Source organism: Prunus avium, chromosome 7 (genome assembly GCF_965620075.1).
Source record: "Prunus avium chromosome 7, drPruAviu1.hap1.1, whole genome shotgun sequence".
NCBI lineage: Eukaryota > Viridiplantae > Streptophyta > Magnoliopsida > Rosales > Rosaceae > Prunus > Prunus avium.
Window position 1 is genome coordinate 28,017,037 of NC_142290.1, and position 20,136 is coordinate 28,037,172.

At 35.3% G+C, this 20,136-nt stretch overlaps 1 protein-coding gene across 1 annotated transcript; it reads right to left on the reverse strand.

The window, feature by feature from the left end:
• Window positions 1-6,751: 6,751 nt before the first annotated feature.
• On the reverse strand, window positions 6,752-9,207 carry LOC148293279 (uncharacterized). Its single transcript, XM_088256146.1, has 2 exons — window positions 7,124-9,207; window positions 6,752-7,027 (listed from the first exon to the last, which is right to left on the reverse strand). The coding sequence occupies exons 1-2, from the start codon at window positions 7,439-7,441 to the stop codon at window positions 6,752-6,754; spliced, it is 594 nt and encodes a 197-aa protein (XP_088112272.1). The 5' UTR covers window positions 7,442-9,207.
• Window positions 9,208-20,136: the final 10,929 nt, after the last annotated feature.

The window sequence follows — 20,136 nt, forward strand, 5'->3', positions numbered from 1 at the left end:
CTCATCAACTATTTTGTCAGAAAAAAAGTTTTTCTAGGACGTCCAAAGGCGGACCTAAGCCTAGGCTGGAGTGCCTAGGGGAACATTTATAAAATATTAAACATGGTCTTATTATTATAGGTTTATTACTACTCAAATAAATATTAGCCCATTGCACCAAATAAATATAGCCCACACATGCATTGTTTTTCTTTTTTTTAATAAATTAATAATAGCCCAATCTGTAAATAATAGCTCAGTCCTCTATTTAAAATAAGCCCACTCCTGAAGCATATAGGAAATAATAAACGTCAATCCAATCCAAACCTATATAAATTTGATTAAAAGCATATGTCACGCTAAGGCTCTACCAACTTGAGCTATTCTAATCATACTGATATTGGGCTACACCCACATAGAGCAAACATCAAAAAATTTATTCTAGCCACCCAAAACGCCATATTTGAACCTTGAGAGTCTAGAGGAAATAGCTCTCCTCCTCTAAAAAATTGTACCAACCTATCTTGAGTGGGTTCTTCAATTTTGGTAAGTTTTCCTATTTTTTATTTACTTATAAATATATTCAATTTCCAATTTTAATTGATGTTGTTAAGTTTTTATGATTTAGGGTTTGAGTGAAAACTTTTGGAGATTGTTGATATATGTTTTACTTTTGCAACTTGAAGTATTAATTAGCATATATGATATTTGGTGTCTAGTATTTTTGGGGAATCAACTTATTGTATTATTGTTGATGAAGCAAAAGATGCATCTAATAGAGAGCAAATGGCCATTGTTTTAAGATTTGTTGAGGAGGATGGTTTTGTACAAGAATCTTTTTTTGAGATTGTTTGGTATTTATTTATATTTTGTACTTCTTTGTGTTATATTTGCTCGTAATGTGGCTTTGTTTGATTTATAAAATTTTATTTACATTTTTGTTTCAAGAGAAAAAAGGCTTATAATATATCTCCTCTATACAAAATAAAAAAAAATTAGCCTACCCCTATAAAAATTCCTGGATCCGCCATTGAGGACGTCCTAAGTTCGACTATCCTCTCCTTTCAATATCGCTTGTATTAATGTTCTCTTCAAAGCATCTAGAAAACACTAAAAACGTTTTTTCTAATCCTAAAGACCGGTTACACCTATTCAACCGAACTTTATGGAAAATCATACTTTCCCTTTTGGCATGCCAAGTTTATCCCATTATATATATGGTCATTGATAGACTAGTACAAGAACGGTCAAGCTACCATAAACAAACTCATTAATTTGGTGGGGTTCTCTTAGAGGATTTGGTTCCCTTGACTGTATAGTACTTGGCTTTTCTATTATTGATAACAAATTGTAACTAACATCATGATAGTTGCCTTTTTCTTCTAAATTTTTACTATTGCTAACTAATAATAGGCAGAGGTTACAAGAGGAGTAGCATCTCCCTCCTAAGCTTTGTCCTTATGTTAGTAAAATTTTCTGATATGTAAAAAGAAGGGAAATATTTCCGGATTGTAACATAGTCACATATATTTTTTGGTTGAATTAATGAACATGTCATTACGTACAAAACATAGATTACAAGAAGTCCAATATAAAGTAAGAAAAAGAAAAACAAAGGCTCAACAAAAAGATAAAATAAAATAAAATAAAAACCCAACTCCAAGTACAAAATACAAGCCCAAAACAACAAACAACCCAACAAATACATAAATCCTAGAATCATATCCTACAAACAATAAGTCGCCACTGCCGCCATCAGAAGAAGAAGGTCTAAAGGAACCAACAAATGAGATTTGCATTCAGTAGAGCATGGGTTTGGGGGAGCAACCCACCAATAGTCATCTTACTCAAGCGATTAAAGCAGGGGTCAAAATTGACCCATAAGTTACAAAGCCCACATCTCCATAGCAAAAGCTCAAATATGAGGAGTTGTAGGGGATAAGCATCTGCAACGAGTCATTAGACGATCAAGAAAATCACAGGGAAAGAGGAGGATTTTAGGGTTTCAGATCTCATGGGAGGGGGAGAGGAAGGAACTGATGTGTGGGTGAGGGGAGGAGAGGAGAAGGAGGTGAGAGAGGTGTGATGAATGAAGTGAAGTGGGAGAGGATATGCAGATGTAATAAGGAAGGATATATGGGCCAAAATCTGGAAAATCAAATAGTTATGAACAAACAAGAACAACAAAATAGAATCTCACATAAGAGAGAGATACGTACTTTTAACATAATCACATATTGTTATCGATCTATTATGTTATAACTCATATACATCTTTTTAATATTATATTAAACTCGTCATCTACTCATATTTTAACATATATAACATTAAATAACAATAGTGTTTATAACACAATCATCTTACAATAATTTCTCCACAAATATATGCCAAAAGATCATTAGGGTTTGGCCTATTTTGATTATCTAGAAGAGTCTTTGTTCTTGATCAATAAAGTTTCTTAGGTCGTCTTTGTGCTTAGGCATAAGTGTAGCATAAGGGGTCAAGGAGAGACAAGGACCCTTGGGCAGCATAAGTGTACTTAGAAAAGATGTAAGATGCTCAAAAATAGAAAGCTACACAAGAAAAATGTTAGAAACATTTATTTTGGTTGTTGGGTTTGATGTACAACTGGTTTTAAAATTTAATATCATTCTTTTTATTTATTTATTTATCATATTGGATAAATATTATTTTAGTTACCTGCAGAATCACTTTGCCCGCATAAAAAAAAAAAAAAGAATCACTTTTGCTTGCTAGTTTATCTATCTATATATATAAAGCAAAAAGTAGAGAATGGTGAAACATTCAAAATACCAGAAACTGCTCTTGGTTAATTCAAACATTAAGAATTGAAATTATTAATTAAATGAGCATAATATGGTAAATTTACATTGTTTCATATTAAAAAAAAAATATATCAGATAATAGGTCATACTTTTATGGAACATAACTACCCATGTTATTTTTTCTTAATTCTAAAAATAAAATAGAAAAAAAAAAAAAAAAAAACCAATTGGCACATGTGTATGGGCTAGTCCAATATAACCTTGGATAATCATGTTGGATAATCACTATAATTAGAAATTTATCCAATATGACATGATCTTCCTGACATGTTACAGTAATTGCTTAGAACACTGTTGTGTCGATACAGCTGCACCAAAATGGATTCAGCTGCATCCTCAACTTGTGATACTCGCAAGTGCACGAGCCGTTTGGTAGTATAGCATATGTAAGTGCGAGGTCGATCCCACGAGGATTGGTGATTGAATGATCCAATTCATTTTCCCTACACAAAACAGAAATGAAAAAGAAAGGAAATAAATAAAACAAGGAAGACAGAAAATAACTAACTCAAGTAGATAAGTTCCCAAGTTCAATTAGATTAATGGATTGATTCTAGCTAATGTATGATTAAGCCATGGTGTGTGGTCATAACCTTGTGTTCCTAATTCCCTAATTTGATCATTTGTTGTCTAACCTAAAATTAAGCATTAGGAACCTATTAAGCATAGAAGAACAATTTAAACAACCAAGCATGTATCTAATCCCTGTTGTCGAATGTCCATACATACTCTTCCTATTCATAGTTTAATTCGAATTAAAGCATGGTGTATACTCTTAATTCAAACCAAGATAGCTAACATGCAAGCCTAAATGGTGATCAATCATTCAAACTAGCATATTAACTTATAAGCATAATGAATAAGAACAAAAATCATAATTGAAACTTGAAAACTAATCAAACTTGAAACTAAAGAAAAGAATTTACATAACAATGAAAATTAAGTAGAACTTGGAAAAACTTAAGGAGAATTTCAGCACAAATATTTCATTACTACAATTGAAAACTAGAAAATGAAACTAAGAGAATTTGAGGGAGAGAAGGGAAGGGAGCTCTAGAGAAGTGTTTGAGAGCTCCCCCCCTTGGGGTGTGTTTACAAGCTTGGGAAACCTCACTATATATAGGCCTAAGGAAGCTGAAAATCTGAATTAAGTATGGCTAATGCATACAACACTTGTTTTATAAAATCTGAAATGGTTGATGCACTTCACTAATGCATACAACACTTCCATTATAAAATCTGAAATGGTTGATGCACTTCACTAATAAATCCCACCAGCAGCCCTAGCTCATCTTCATGTCACCATGACCAAGCTTCCAACCAGAAATAATAGCTCATCCTGAGGTCAGCATGACCAGCAACTTCAAGGGCTTACGAATTGGGCTTCCCTTAAGCAAATTAAGACTTTAAGCACTCAAACTTGAAGTTCAGAATGTCTTCTTTCCAGCCATATATCATTTGGGCCAATCCAAGGTCGGAGGAGGAAGTTAAGGCCAAAACAAATTGCTAACTCATTTTGCGCGCTGATAAAATCCATCCTGAGCATGGCTCTGTGTTTGCTAGGTAACAGACTCCATATTTATCCAATGGGGCTGAATTTTGGATATGTTATATTACACACCCATTGGAACAACTTTCATGAAGAATGTGGCCTCATCCGAGCTATGTAGGTTGCTGAAACAAAGCTTGCAATATGACCTACGAAACTGAGCTGGCAGGGGACTGTAGCCAAAATTGAGTTTGTCTTTAAGCTCTTCATCCATTCATCCAAATTAGGCCCTAACATGCATGGATTGCATGAATTATGCTCTCTAAAGCCATCATTATTACCTAAAGCTCAATGAACTGAAAGATAAACACAAAAAAGATTAAAAGCACAAGTTTAACTCAAAAACATAACCAAATCATAAGCTAGAAGGGTACAAAATGATATACAATTATGAACCGATCAAACACCATAAAAGGCCAAACAAAATCTTTATGTTTTTTGTTCATCTAAATAATTATCATAATTCAAAGTTCAAATTTTAAAAAGCTCTACAAATCAACTAACTTTTTTTATTTTTATAATTCATAGTTCAAAGTTGGAATTCATTCAAACTTAACCTTAACTTTCTTATATATATATATATATGAGACCTTTTCAGTTTACCTATATATATGAGACCTTTTCAGTTTATTGGATACCAATGAAATGCCTCATTATCTTACTGAGCACCATTGTCGTAGGAAATTCTTGGAAGGGGATTTAGTTTTTAATTAAATATTAATTTTTAAATATTATTTATTTTCAAGAATGTTATATTTTCAAAAAAAAAATTATTATTATTATTATTGTTTTAAGTCAAATATTATATTAATTGAATTGAAGAGATTGATGGGGCATAAAAATATTAAAAATAGCAAATAAGGTTTTTCAAATTCCACATGAGTTAACAAATATCAATTTCAAAAATTTTAGGGCTAATGACAAAAGACACCCTACTGGTTTATGGTCATTCTCAAATTGGGCCACAGGGTATCAATTTTATCAATTTACACCCTTATATTTTCAATTTGGTCCAATTTCATCCTTCCATTAATTTGACCAGACGGTCAATCGTTAAATGCTGATGTGGCACTCGTGGGACCCACCCCACCTGCGGATTGACCATTCCGCGCATGCCAATTGAACGGTACTTTTGGGTTTCGACAATTCAAAAAAAAAGAAAAAAAAGAAAGAAAATCGCTCCCAAATTGGGCACGCGTTGCAAAGCAAGAGATCGAAGACAAAGCCCCAAAGATGTCGTTCGTCCTCAACCTATGTTTAACCTAAATCCAAAATCTCCATAGCTCAGAGCTCATATCTACGATTTCGAAGAAGTGAGCCGCCCAAAAGGTTTATTGAAGTGTACTGGCTCCTTAACCTAGAAACGAAGGAGAAATGGAGCATAAGGCGATGGTGTGTTGTTGTGGTAAGAATGCGAGAATCCTAACGTCGTGGACAATTTCGAATCCTGGGAGGCGATTCGCTGTGTGTGCAAAGGTAAAAAGCTGGATTTGATGCAAAATATTATAATTTGAATTGTAGCATGTGCAAATATGAATTTACAGAGTGGGTTTTGTGCAGGGTAGAGGAGGTTGTGATTTGTGGGTTTGGTATGATATGGAAATGTGTGAAAGGTCTAAAGTTGTGATTCCGGGGTTGCTAAAATCGGGGGATAAGTTGGAGAATTCACTAGCAAAGGCAAGACGCAGAGAGAAGGTTCTTTGGGCAGCATTGGTGGTGTCGTGGATGCTTATTGCAATGTTGTTTGTTGGAGGGAATGGTGGATCAGATGGATTGAAGCTGAAGACTTAGAAATTGGCATGAAATGGGGTGTTTTAGGGATGCACTGTGCTTTTGGTATGGGAAGTATTGTGCTTGTGGTGTAATGTAGTGTGCTTTTGGTTAGGGTCTGCACTGTGCCTTTGGTCTGGAAAGCACTGTGCATTTGGTATGGAAAGCACTGTGCTTTTGGTTATGTAATGGGAATGAACATTTTGGCTATGTAATGGGAATGAGCATGATGACTATTTAATCTGCATACAATGTGACATTTTGGTAATGCAATAATATGTACAAAATGGACCTGTTCTTTCCAACAACACGTTTCTACAAAATATGAACAAATTCATTTCCACTTGCAGCATAACAACAAAATAGGCCACAGAATAACATTTACAACCTTCCAAAAAAACAGAACCTATCTTACAAAATATCTCCCATGGACAATCTTCCCAAAATAAGGCAACTTATCTTCCAAAATAACATTATAACTTAACCCAACCAGCTAATAAAGGTAAAACTGTCTTCTGATAACAAAATAACCTAACCTAACCAAACCAGCTAATAGAAGTCTGTGATTTCCCACCATTAAAAGAAAGACAAGTGTGCAAGACCATCATCATTCCTTGCTCAAGTCTGATGCTACCACAACCATAGGTCGTTTCCTCAATAAATAAGAATTGGCAGTTGAAGCTTCAGTTGATGCAGGAGGGGCATATCCACTTGCAAGAGGGACAGATGTTGAGGATGGAGCAGTTGAATCAGTTGGTGGTACATTTGAACTTCCAGCTGCAGTGGTGGCCTTTCTCTTCCATTTTCCTTTATGCACAAATCTTGCAGGCTTAGCTCGCCTTGTTGTTGCATTGGGACCAGCTTCACTTGTTTGAGTAGTTTGCTAGGATGAGGCAAAAAATAATAAACTGTTAGTTGCATCATATTCCAAACACATAAAAATTTATAAAATTAACAAATGTTCAGCCTTAATGTTTACCTCAGTCTTCCTCTTTTTTATTTTTGTTTTGGGGGGGAGATTCCTATGACAAGTCCTTTTGTTGTGGCCCTTTCTTCCACATTGGCCACACCTCAGTGAATCTTGAACTTTTGTAACAACAGTGGCCTTCTTGCTTGACTCACCTACTTCCTTCCTTCTAGCCTTTCTTGGCCTTCCAGGTTGTTTGGAGTATGAAGGAGGCACACATGGTGGCATATTAGTTCTATCCCACAACTCCATCCCATTCATAGGTAGTATGAGGTTTTCATATGCCTTGAAATATGTCTCAGTGTGATAACATGCATCCACAAAATCCATTACGTTCAGGCCCCCATTGTAATTTATAGCTGCCACTCCATGAACACAAGGCCAACCAGTCAAATCCCATTCTCTGCAAGAACATGTCCTCAAATCCAAGTCCACAATATACTATGAAATCCCACCACTGCCAACTTGAAATTTTCCTCCACCTGACCACATAGTGACACAACCACCTACTTTTGCCTTATTTATCTCTACCTTCTTAAAAATCTTGGGGCAAATTGTCTTTGTCCAATTCTTCATTTTGTCCCTTTTGCCTTGTATCCTCCTCATCAACTTACACCTAACTATCTCAAGCATGGTCAATATTGGCTTATCTCTGCATGCCAATATGAATGAGTTGAAGGACTCACACATATTGTTTAAAAGCATATCACACTTCACATGAGTGCTGAAGTGTGATCGAGACTAATGTCTGGGAGGTTTTCCTGGTTTTGTCAGCCAATCATAAGCATCCTTATCAAGGTTTTTCAGCTCTTCCATCTGTCTTGCAAAGTGTGGAATAGTTGTTGCTTTTGCAACGCCCCAGAATTTGTCAGACAAAGCTTTCTCTTTGAATTGTAATCTGAAGTTGGTGAACAAATGTCTTGCACAGAACCTGTGGTCACTGTTAGGAACTACTTGCTCAAAAGCTGGTAATAATCCTTTTTGCTAACTGATATGAAAGTGTATCCAAACTAGTTAACAATCCCTACATCCTTTACCAGCAATTCTAGAAACCAAACCCATGAGTCCTTGCACTCAGACTCAACCACTTCATACGCAATCACCCATGTTTCATTATTAGCATCTATACCAACTACTGCTAAAAATTGCCCTCCATATGCACCCTTCAAGAAGCAGCCATCCAATCCAATAATGGGTTTGCATCCAGCAATAAACCCTGCTTTACATGCCCCTAGACACACATATAACCTTTGAAACACTGGATGACCCAATTGTTCATTGAAATCACATTGAACTTTGGTTGTTGTTCCTGGATTGGTCTTCCTTAACTCTTCACAATAATCCCAAATTCTGGAGTATTGTTCTATGTATATTCCCTTAATCTGCCTCAATGCCCTCTCTTTTGCCCTATAAACTTATTGCCTAGAAACTCTAGTGTTATAATCCTTCTCCACAGTCTCCATGAATGAGCTAACTGGCCAACTTGGATTGGTCTTCAATGTTTCCATATATTTGGCACTGAGCCAACTAGACTTGACACTGGGGTTCTCCCAAACAATACCACAACTGTGTTCACCCTCATATTTCTTAACCTGCAGGGTCTTCTCATGTTGCATTTTGGAAGCATATATCTCCCACGGACAATCTGGATCTGCACAAATTGCCTTTAGCTTGAAAGCCTCACTTCGCACAAATACAACATCCCTATTCATCTTTATAAAATGTTCTCTGACAGCCGATCTAAAAACTTTACAATCATTGAATTTCAACCCAACCTCAAACTGTGGATCTCCCATGTCAGTTGCCAGATTGAACTCTGGCCATCTATCCGTCATTGGAGTCTCATCATCAGAGTCATATATAGGTTGCACATTATCAGAATCATACTCCTCTGAATCCAGTTCAACATCTGCACCCCAATCCCAAGATTCAACCCCAGCATTTGTTGACTCTGGCTGTTTTCCTTTTGCCCCATCTCCAACCTACTCAGTTTGTTTGTCAACCCATTCATCAAAATCGACATCATCATCATCATCATTATCATCACAACTGAAGTTAGGGTCTACAAAATCAGAGTCAATACTGTCTGCTGACTCCTCTTCATCACAGACTGTGGTCCTTTTCCTTGCTTTTCTTGTCTTCATTGGATGACATCTTGATAACTTGCTCTTTTCTACAGTTGCTTCAACAACCTCATTCTCAACTAGTCCCTCAGTTACTGTATTGGACCTTTGGTCTTCTTTATCACGTGTCATCTTTACATTTTTTCACCTCCTTTTTCCAAAATCTCTTACCCTCCTTTTCCCAAAAATAGAACTGATTTTACTTTTCCCTTTGTCTACAGGGGCAGAAGAGTCCCTCTCAACAGCTTTTTCTTTGTCTGTTTGCACTGCAGAAGATTCCCTCTCTACTGCTTTTTCTTTGCCTTTTTCAGAAACAATATGTCTTGCAGAAGATTCCCTTGCATTTTGCGTACCCCTACCACTTTGTTCCCCATTTGGTTCTTCATTGAGCTCTTCTATCACAACACTTGTTTTTTTTTTTTCCCTGTTGTTTCCATTGTCTGCATTTCCCACCAACAGGAACAATAGCCACATAATTGTCATCAAGCTCCTCAATCACAACTCCTCTGTTAGGCACAATTTCAGCTTCTAAATCAACAAACAGATTTGATCCTGATTGACTATAAAACCAACCCTCATTACTATCAACCCCATGATGTAGGAAGATGTCTATTAGCCTAGTCTCTGGTACAAATACAAGCATGTCTATGACATCTTGATCATCATTAAGCTTTGTTAGGCCACCATTACTATAGGTAGGGATACTATTATCACGACCCGACTCCCCTAGTACGATATTGTCTGCTTTGGGCCCCCCTCTTTGCCCTCACGGTTTTGTTTCTGGGAGCTCACGAACAACTTCCCAGTGGGTTACCCATCCTTAGATTGCTCTGGGGTCACCCATCCTGGGATTGCTATAGCCCCCAACTCGCTTAACTTTGGAGTTCCTATGACTCTGAAGCCAGTGAGCTCCCAAAAGGCCTCGTGCTAGATGGAGGCGGGCATGTACATATAAGGCACATCACCCCCTCTCCGTTGGTTGATGTGGGATCTTACAACTATACCAGTAACTAATCACCCCATCATAGCCTAACTCCCTTACCATATTGTCTATCTCAATCATTGACATTCTATCCTTGTCACAATAATCAAACCAAGCTACACTGCCAGAAGCATAACAGTTACCACAGATTTGACCACCATGGTACGTTCGAATAGAAAACAATTCAGGATCACCTACATATTACATGTCCCAAACATGGGTTATTTTCAATTAAAACACAACACAAAACACAATATTCAAACATTACACAAAAACCAAAACACAGTTTTCAATTATTTTCACCCTAAACCCATTGTAGAAAAGGCTAAGTTTTTATTAAACAACCCTTTTCACACCCTTCCACCTAACACTTTTGCCTTATTAAAGGCAAACACTTTGACCTTATTAAAGGCAGACATTGCCAGCACATGCTTAGCTTGAAGGACCACCTATATTCGAAATCTGCAAAAGGACCACCTATTTTCGACAAAATCTTTCATACTTCTCCCACTATTCTTGGAAGCATATAAAACACAACATTCAAACCACAATATCCCTATACGACCTCTAACCCATTCACCACAGATATCCCAAATCGCAAAAATTTAAACCAACTTACCGTACGAGGGATGCAGAGCGCCTGGAGCCCTAAAATCCCAACTCATTTCTTCTCACTTCTTCGAAATCGTAGATCTGAGCTCTGAGTTATGGAGATTTTGGATTTAGGTTAAACAGAGGTTGAGGACGAATGACGTCTTTGGGGCTTTGTCTTCGATCTCTTGCTTTGCAACGTGTGCCTAATTTGGCCTCGATATTTTATTTTTTTTTGAATTGTCGAAAACCAAAAGTACCTTTCAACTGGCATGCGCGGAATGGTCAATCCGCATGTGGGGTGGGTCCCACAGGTGCCACATCAGCATTTAACGATTGACTGTCTGGTCAAATTAATGGAATGATGAAATTGGACCAAATTGAAAACATAAGGGTGTAAATTGATAAAATTGATACCTTGGGGCCCAATTTGAGAATGACCATAAACCAGCAGGGTGTCTTTTGTTATTAGCCCAAAATTTTATTAACTACTATTGTCGGGGATTCTCTTAGTGGAAAATGTGCATGTCTTTCTTTATTGAGTAATGCTATTTGGACACACAACGTTGACACACTTAGTGACACCCACTGATGTGTCAATGTATCATTTGCTCTTCTTTTCTCCTCGTTTTCTGTTCAGCGAATAATACATTGACACATCAGCGAGTGTCAACTAAGTGTGTCAATATTGTGTGTCCAAATAGCATTACTCTTCTTTATTATTATTATTTTTCTTTTCATTTTCAAACTACACTTTAGCATTTTCCAAAGTTAACATCAATTCCCAAATTTGACACCTTTCATTTTCTTTCGTTTTCTACATTATATTCCCAAAATGATTTTTTCTTCATCTAGTGGACCAGAAAACGTTATTTTGTACCCAAAGTGGCCCATTGAAAACAATAGGCTTCTTGTGTGATCATTCGGCCTCATCCACACAAATCCAGAACACCAAAATTGATTGGTTTTCTCTGTCAGTCTGTGAGCTTAAAAACTCTGTTAAAATTATGCATGTTTTTCAAAATTAAATTATGGGTTAACTATAGGAAAAGCAATAAGCAATGTGCTTTAAAAAAAAAAGGATTTTGATTTGGAAATTCTCCAGATGAAGCATTCTACCACTGACTTTTTTTGTTGTTCTTCTTTTTCCCTATACAGCTTTCTGTTTTCCCTGCTCTATTAACTAACAGTAATAACAACTCGAACGTCTTGTTCACCAAAACAAAAACAAAATAAAATTCCAAGAGCTTTAACTAGTTCTAAACTAGAGGTCATAAACAAGCTCAATTATGGCATTAGGGCAATGTTTGAGAGTTCTTCTATATGAAGCGCTTTGCTCATCAACTATTTTGTCAGAAAAAAAGTTTTACTAGGTCCTAAGTTCAATTATCCCCTTCTTCAATATCGCTTGTATTAATATTCTTTGGAAAGCATCTAGGTACTTCACTAGAAAACGTTTTTTTTTATAATCCTAAAAACCGCTTTCACCTATTCAACCGAATTTTATGGAAAATTATACTTTCAACTATGAGAAATCCTTTTTGGCATGCCAAGTTTATCCCATTATATGGTCATTGATAGCCTAGTACAAGAATGGTAAAGCTGCCATAAACAAACTCATTAATTTGGTGGGGTTCTCTTAGAGGATTTGGTTCCCTTGACTGTATAGTACGTGGCTTTTCTATTATTGATAACAAATTGTAACCAACATCATGATAGTTGCCTTTCTCTTCTAAATTTTTACTATTACTAACTAATATTAGGTAGAGGTTACAGGAGGCCTCCTAAGTTTTGTCCTCATGTTAGTAAAATGTTCTAATATGTAAAAAGAAGGGAAATATTTCCGGATCGTAACATAGTCATGTATTTTTTTTTATCGAAAGAATGAACATGTCATTATCAAACAGAGATTACAAAAAGCCTAATACAAAGTCATAAAAAGAAAAATAAGGGCTAAAAAAATAATTAAAAAAATAAAAGCACAAGTCCAAGTACAAAATACAAGCCCAAAACAACAAACAAACTAAAAAAATACATAAACCCTAGAATCATATTCTACAAACAATAAGTCGCCACTGTCGCCATAGAAGAAGGTCCAGAGGAACCAACAAATGGGATTTGCATTATGTAGGGCATGTTAGACGTGTAGAGATGTCTAACCCATTAAAGTGTGGTCTTATAATCATCAAAGGATTCTAAGACTTGATATCAATTAGGAGTTCAAATACAACTAAACCTGCAGCTCTATTAAAGTTAGTGTTCTAAGGCTAATATAAGAGCTAGAAGGATTCCTATCTTAATTGTGGATTAGAAGTTATAAACCTAATGCAATAAGGACTTCTTAAGAGTTTCTTGATGGGCAAGACTCTTAGGAAGATGCATATAAATACAAGTGCCCCTGCTCAACCGATCAAGCCAACCCACACAAAAGAATTCACCCCATCTAGAATGAGTGTATGAAGGGATCGGATTGAGGAGAAGAGCTCTTGTGTATATTCTTGATATTTCAACAGTCTCTACGACATACAAAAGATATGTGTTCTACTTATGTGCAGTCAATAAAGTTTACATGTGGTATCAGAGCCTAGGCTGCATGTCTTAGAACCAAAAGTTATCTCCCATCTTTTCTACCAAAGCCGTTGGATATTTTTGATTAATTCAAAAAGCTAATGGTGTACAACCTTCCCTCTAGTCTTAGATTATAAGGACCCGTCTCCACCACCTCCCTCTGAAACCCCAGCTTCTGATTCTCAAACCTCTCCCAAAATCACTAGACATCTATCGATAATGGTAATTCAAACGACGGCATCAAGATGCTTGCTCTCAGACCCGATATCCAAAAGCCGCAGGCCTAGGAAGAGGAAGTCGCGTTCGGCGGACGTTGAGCAGAAACCATTGATTCAGTTATCAGTTTTCATGGGAGGTGTTGAGTTTGATCCAGAAATTCAAGTTCTGAATAATAGGCAACAGAGCATGAAGCTTAACACTGCTTTCAGACCCTTGAAAAGGTAAAGTCGCCTATATTGTTTATTTTCGTTCAGCTCTAAAGATTATTAGATCCTAAACTTTTGGCCAAATATCCCTAGAAATTAGGAAACGAAACATAATGGGACAAATTAGCATAAAGGCTGCTTGCACCTTGCTTTGGGAGAGTCAATCAATCATGGATATAGTTGGCATGCATATTTTCATATATGGCATATCAGATCTTATTAAAAGAATTGGCACTTTGGATGCATGCTTATTTTCTTATGAATTAATATAAGTAATTTTATTCCAGCACTAAGCTAAATGCATTAGATCTCATTCAAGTTGACATGTTTTCACTAAGGCTGATGTCGGAAAACATGGAATCATAATCAAGAGCACTTGTGCCTGGCTTGCAATCTGGCTAGAGAGAGATAGAATAATTGCATGTTTTAGAACCTAAAAGCAATTTAACCAAGCATGTTAACAAAGTCTTAATTTTTGAAACGACACATAATTTTTTTTTTCAATAATCTGAGTTCAAAGTTTACTAGTATGTGTCTATTTTCACTCTTCTATTAATATAGATCTGTTAAGCATATGTTTCAGATATAAGGCTTTTATCATCCATGCTTGAAAGCTTCACGATCAAGAATCCAAGAAATCTTGGATCAACCAAGCAAGCTACAGCGGTTTGGTTGATTAAAGAATCTCGGATTCAAGAAAGATGATCGAGAAATCTTGCACAATGGACCATCGTAATCTTGATTGCCTTCTGTCCACAGATGTTGGTTAATCGTGGTTATGGTGATTCATTGTGGTGTGGTGCAAAATATGGGATATATGAATTAAACAGTGATTGCTTTCAATCCACAGATGTGAGAAATCATCCTGTGAAAGAAATTCATATATCAAATATTTTGGTGATCACTATAACATGTTCAATTTTCAGCCCACAGGCGTAAATTGATAATGTACAGATTATTTGGGGACAGTTTATCCATGCATATTCATGGTGGAGTGATGCAAAAGACAACATTTGTGAATTAATAGGAATTTCTCTCTATCCACAGATGTGAGGATTTAACCTATGAAAGGAATTCATATATGAACTCTTTTGGTGATCACTAAAAACATGTTTGATTCTCAACCCACAGGTGTGAATCAATAATGTACAGATATTTAAGCACTATGGGACAGCTTATTCAGATATGTTTGTGTTTTAAAAACTTTTCGGAATGTCACAATGAACCTTAACTCCATTAGGCGCATATACGGTTTTGTTTTGTTATATGGATTGTAACATGATACGTGTCCTATTTATCGGTTTTTGATAAATCTCACGTTGCTTGAGTTGCTGATAATAATTTATTAATAGTGATCTTAAATAGTCATAAAAGTTGTTTTCATGACTCAAGGAAAGATAATTTTGGTTGATCACATAAAGGGAAACGTGAGCTATTTTGGAATTTTCTTGCTTGGCTATATTGTTTGTTTATGTATGAACATATTTGAGACTTGGTTGCCTTTTGTATGCATTTAAGTGAATGTTTTGTAGCATCAATGCAACTTCACATGTAAAAGGATTGATCCGTAGGTGATTTGGATTAAACCATGTATAGTTGGACTAATCCACATGTCTAAAAGTATTAATTCGTATTTGATGGATTGAATCATGTAAATTTGGATTAATCCATAAGGTTGTGTTCATCATAAAATAAATTGGCTGTTTTGTGAGGTCATGCAATATGAAGTTTAGATCATGTTTAAGGATATTGTATTACTGTTATTTCTTAATTGAATGAGTTGCGTGGATCAAATTGCACTTCTAATTAAGGCTCACTAATTTTGTGTTAAATAAAAAGTGGCACATTGCAATATATAAGATACTCAAGGTACATACGAACGATCTTTTGATTGCTCAAAGTGTTTAAACTTGATAAAGTGATATTTTATATTTTACCTTTGTGATATGTATTAATTGTTTTGCACCTACATGGAACTTAATGTTGAATGTTTAGAATGCATAAGGATAACTAAATTCTGAGGTGTATACGGTATATTGTTAGCATTCATAATTCTATAGTTAACTAATTTTTCAGTTTTGAACTATGCTGCTATGATGTCTATTTACATAATGTTGTAGTACGAATTAATTTGTGATAAAATTAGGCGATAAGGATCATTTTCTAAGCTTTCTTTAGACGCTGAATTCATGAAAATATATTGAGAATTGATTTTTTGGTGAATTTATAAAGTTGAAACAGATCCACAGGAATTTTCCTGACAGTTTCTGCATTATGTATAAAGATTGTTGAATATGACTCACCTAAAGATCTTGAAATAACCTGAATTTTTGATATGTTAAGCATATACGTGTCCTCATGAATTCTGCAAAGTTTCGTGATTATTGGATGTATATTTTATTTGTGATAATTTTATTAGTGATCTGTGTTCAGGAAAAGTATGTGCTGACAGATTTTCTGAGTAACTTTGTAGATCAATTCTAGTCCTTCTAATTAGCTATAAATGACTCTATATTTTTTAAGTATGAAGATTAATGTCTCTAGTTTGTTTCCATGAAATTTGATGCTAATCCGACTTATAAATTAATTGTGGTAAATTCTCAAGTAATCACATGTCATTGCTGGAAATTTCTTGACAGTTTGTGCATTTAGGCTTATACTGTGAAGTACATTAGGAGCACGCCTTGAAAGTTCTTTTACACCATTTTGTCACAGTTTTTCTAATCATAAGGTTATTGTTGCACTATATATTGAAGTAGCAAAGTAGTGAGTGTTTTGCCCAAGTGGGAGAAGTGATGTAAAGTTTTGGGCTTCACACTCAAGACCTTATATCTTGTATTTTGATAAAGCTCATAAAGTTTTTGGGACATACTTGGAACTGTTTTCTGGTTGTTACACATTGAAGTTTTACATCTTAAGTGTTGGTTTTATGCATCTAAATATTTTCATTACCAATTTTTTGGATACCTGGCTGTTTCGTTTTTGGCTACTAAAAGTTCTTACCTTGCTTACACTTTTTATTATGCATTGGTTAAAGAAAATTTAATTGATATTTAAAGTACAAAGTGAATAAAGTTTAATGCATTCATTACAGTTTGGTTATTTCTCAAACTAAGTCCAATATGCATGACATGTTATATGTTTTTCAAGAAATGTGTTAGTAAAGTGCTATTTTGAGAAATAAATTGAAGGAATTAAAGTTGAGGCCTAATCCTGAGGAAACAATTTCAGTGAAAATACTATGATTTGTTCTATGCTCTTTTCTTGATACATTTTTGGTGCAAAATGTTTGATGAGGGGGAGCATTCAATGATCCTCTTTATTGCATACATTTAGCTTTGACTGTTTATGATTAATCACTTAATGTTCCAGTTTTTCATTAAGGGTTTTAAGGCTAATACGAACAAAGATTGTTTGGATGTGTTAATTGTTATTGTTAATTCATATTTTCAGTTAACAGTGGTTAATCAATGACTTTTACCTTTCATTGAATTTATGATTACTAATAAGCATTAAGGTTTTTGTTTCAAGCTTTTAAGGTGGAAGGTAAATGAAAGGAAATTGCATTGGTTGATTGATTTTCTGTATGAGGTTATTCCCAAAAGTATTAATGGGAAATTTGATTCAATTATGGTTATGCCGTCAAGTTTTGATATTTAGAATTAGTGGGAGCTGAGTTTTATTCCACTTAATTTCGTTATTTTCTTGGAGACAATTCAGTTATTTTGTTTACTACTGTTTGGTTCAATTCTTTTAATAAATTATGTGACTTCAGTTTTATATTTATTATTCTTGACAAATGAATCCAGTTACATGTCATCATGCAGTATAGCTAGCTACAGTCACTGCATAAGACATGAATTCATACCAGAGTCATTAAGGAGAGATCTTGGTAATCTCTAAAGGGAGGGCGTATGAATGAAAGTGACCTTTGTAAACACAAATTAAGTTTGGTCATGATCATTCTGCATTCTAGTCTTGACGGAAGTCTCATGTGATCTTGAGAGCTTGTATGTGTAATTGTAAAGACCTTGAAATATAGAAATGTTCAATAAGTCTTGATAGTTCCATGCATGTTCTTTTGATTGACAGTGACTTGATTAGGAATTATAGTTGAATTGAATTCCATAGGCCTTACAGTAATTGATATTGAGTTCTTGATGATCATTAGACCAAGTGGGAGAATGTTAGACGTGTAGAGATGTCTAACCCATTAAAGTGTGGTCTTATAATCATCAAAGGATTCTAAGACTTGATATCAATTAGGAGTTCAAATACAACTAAACCTGCAGCTCTATTAAAGTTAGTGTTCTAAGGCTAATATAAGAGCTAGAAGGATTCCTATCTTAATTGTGGATTAGAAGTTATAAACCTAATGCAATAAGGACTTCTTAAGAGTTTCTTGATGGGCAAGACTCTTAGGAAGATGCATATAAATACAAGTGCCCCTGCTCAACCGATCAAGCCAACCCACACAAAAGAATTCACCCCATCTAGAATGAGTGTATGAAGGGATCGGATTGAGGAGAAGAGCTCTTGTGTATATTCTTGATATTTCAACAGTCTCTACGACATACAAAAGATATGTGTTCTACTTATGTGCAGTCAATAAAGTTTACATTGAGTGAGCAAGCCACCAATAGTCATCTTACTCAGGCGATCAAAGTGGGGGTCAAAATTGACCCATAAGTTACAAAGCCCACACTTCCATAGCAAAAGCGAGGATGGGTTGTAGGGGAGAAGCATTTGCATCAAGTCATTAGACGACCAAGAAAATCATAGGAAAAGAGAAAGATTTTAGCGTTTCCGATCTCATGGGAGGGGGGAGAGGAAGGAACTGATGTGTGGGTGATGGAGGAGAGGAGAAAGAGAAGGATGTGAGAGAGGTGAGATGGATGAAGTGAAGTGGGAGAAGAGATGCATATGGAATAAGGAAGGATATATGAGCCAAAAGTTGGAAAAGCAAACAACCATGAACAACAAGAACAACAAAAAAAATACTCTCACAAGGAGAAAGGAAACTCTCACATAGGAGAGAGATACTTACTTTTAACATAATAACATAGTTTTATCGATCTATTATGTTATAAAACATATACATCTTTTTAATACTGTACTCGGCATCTACTCATATTTTAACATATGTATCAGTAACATTACATAACAATAGTGTTTACAACACAGTCATCTTACAATAATTTCTCCACAAATATATGCCAAAAGATCATTAGGGTTTGGCCTATTTTGATTATCTAGAAGAGTTTTTGTTATTGTTCAATAAAATTTCTTAGATCGTCTTTGTGGATGCTAATAAGGGGTCAAGGAGAGACAAGGACTAGTCCGGAGAGTCACTTAAAAGCGTGCAGCATAAGTGTACTTGAAAAAGATGTAAGATGCTCAAAAAATAGAAAGGTGCACATGAGCGTGCTTTTTTCTGCTAACCAAAACCATCAGTTTTCTTTATTGTAATTATGGTAAAGATGATACAAAACTACAACAACGTCATGGATGAGCATATATCAATTATTTTCCTCATACCAACCAACCATCAAGTATGCATTTGGCCATCATGTTCTAGATAATTAGAGGACTTTTTTTTATAAATTTTTATGAGATTTCTTTTTGTTTTTTGTTTATATGCCTTTGTGAACGGAACTTGATTACCTTTAAGGCTAGGTCTGTATTTAAAATCTAAACAAAAGAATCAGCACAATACTTGATTGTAAAAGACCCATAAAGATAAGATCCAAAGGGTGTGAAGTGAATCAAAGGATGAGCCGAGACTGTTGACTCTTTGAGGCCTCCCCTGTCTGTTCTGTTCTGTGATGTCGTGGTTGTGGGTTTGCTCTGTTTTCCAACGAACAACAGAAGACAAAACAAATAAAGGAAAAAACCCAAAAGTGGGAAGGCACACAAATGGGTTATATTTTTATATAGAAAATTAGTTGCATAATCTTATTATTTTAGCATATAATTAGGTGAAATGAATGTGTTATTGAAACATAGTGGCAATGTTATTTGCCAGATGTGTCGGTATCAATAAATCGGTTAACAAGTTGGTGCATGTAGCGTTAGTATATATTCATTTGAAAATGTTGAAGCACTTTCCGTAATTTAATGAAACTGTTGTGCTTTTGGTGAAAACACAGCAATATAAACCAGAATTTTCTCGAGACAAAAACTAACAGAGGCCAAAAACAAAACACACCCATAATTAAAGGTAAGGGAGGAGGTGGACATGTAGTATTTGTGCACCATTAATTCAACTATATATCTTCCTCCTCATTTTCTCTTCTCTTTTTTGACCATTAATCATTGTGCACCATTGAATTCTAG

Bases quoted from the DNA above. Each gene is read 5' to 3' on its own strand.
- LOC148293279 (XM_088256146.1), bottom strand. From the start codon at position 7,441: ATGGATTTTGTGGATGCATGTTATCACACTGAGACATATTTCAAGGCA. The intron at 7,028-7,123 runs GTAAACATTAAG...GCCTCATCCTAG, and splicing joins TAAAAAAGAGGAAGACTGAG to CAAACTACTCAAACAAGTGA.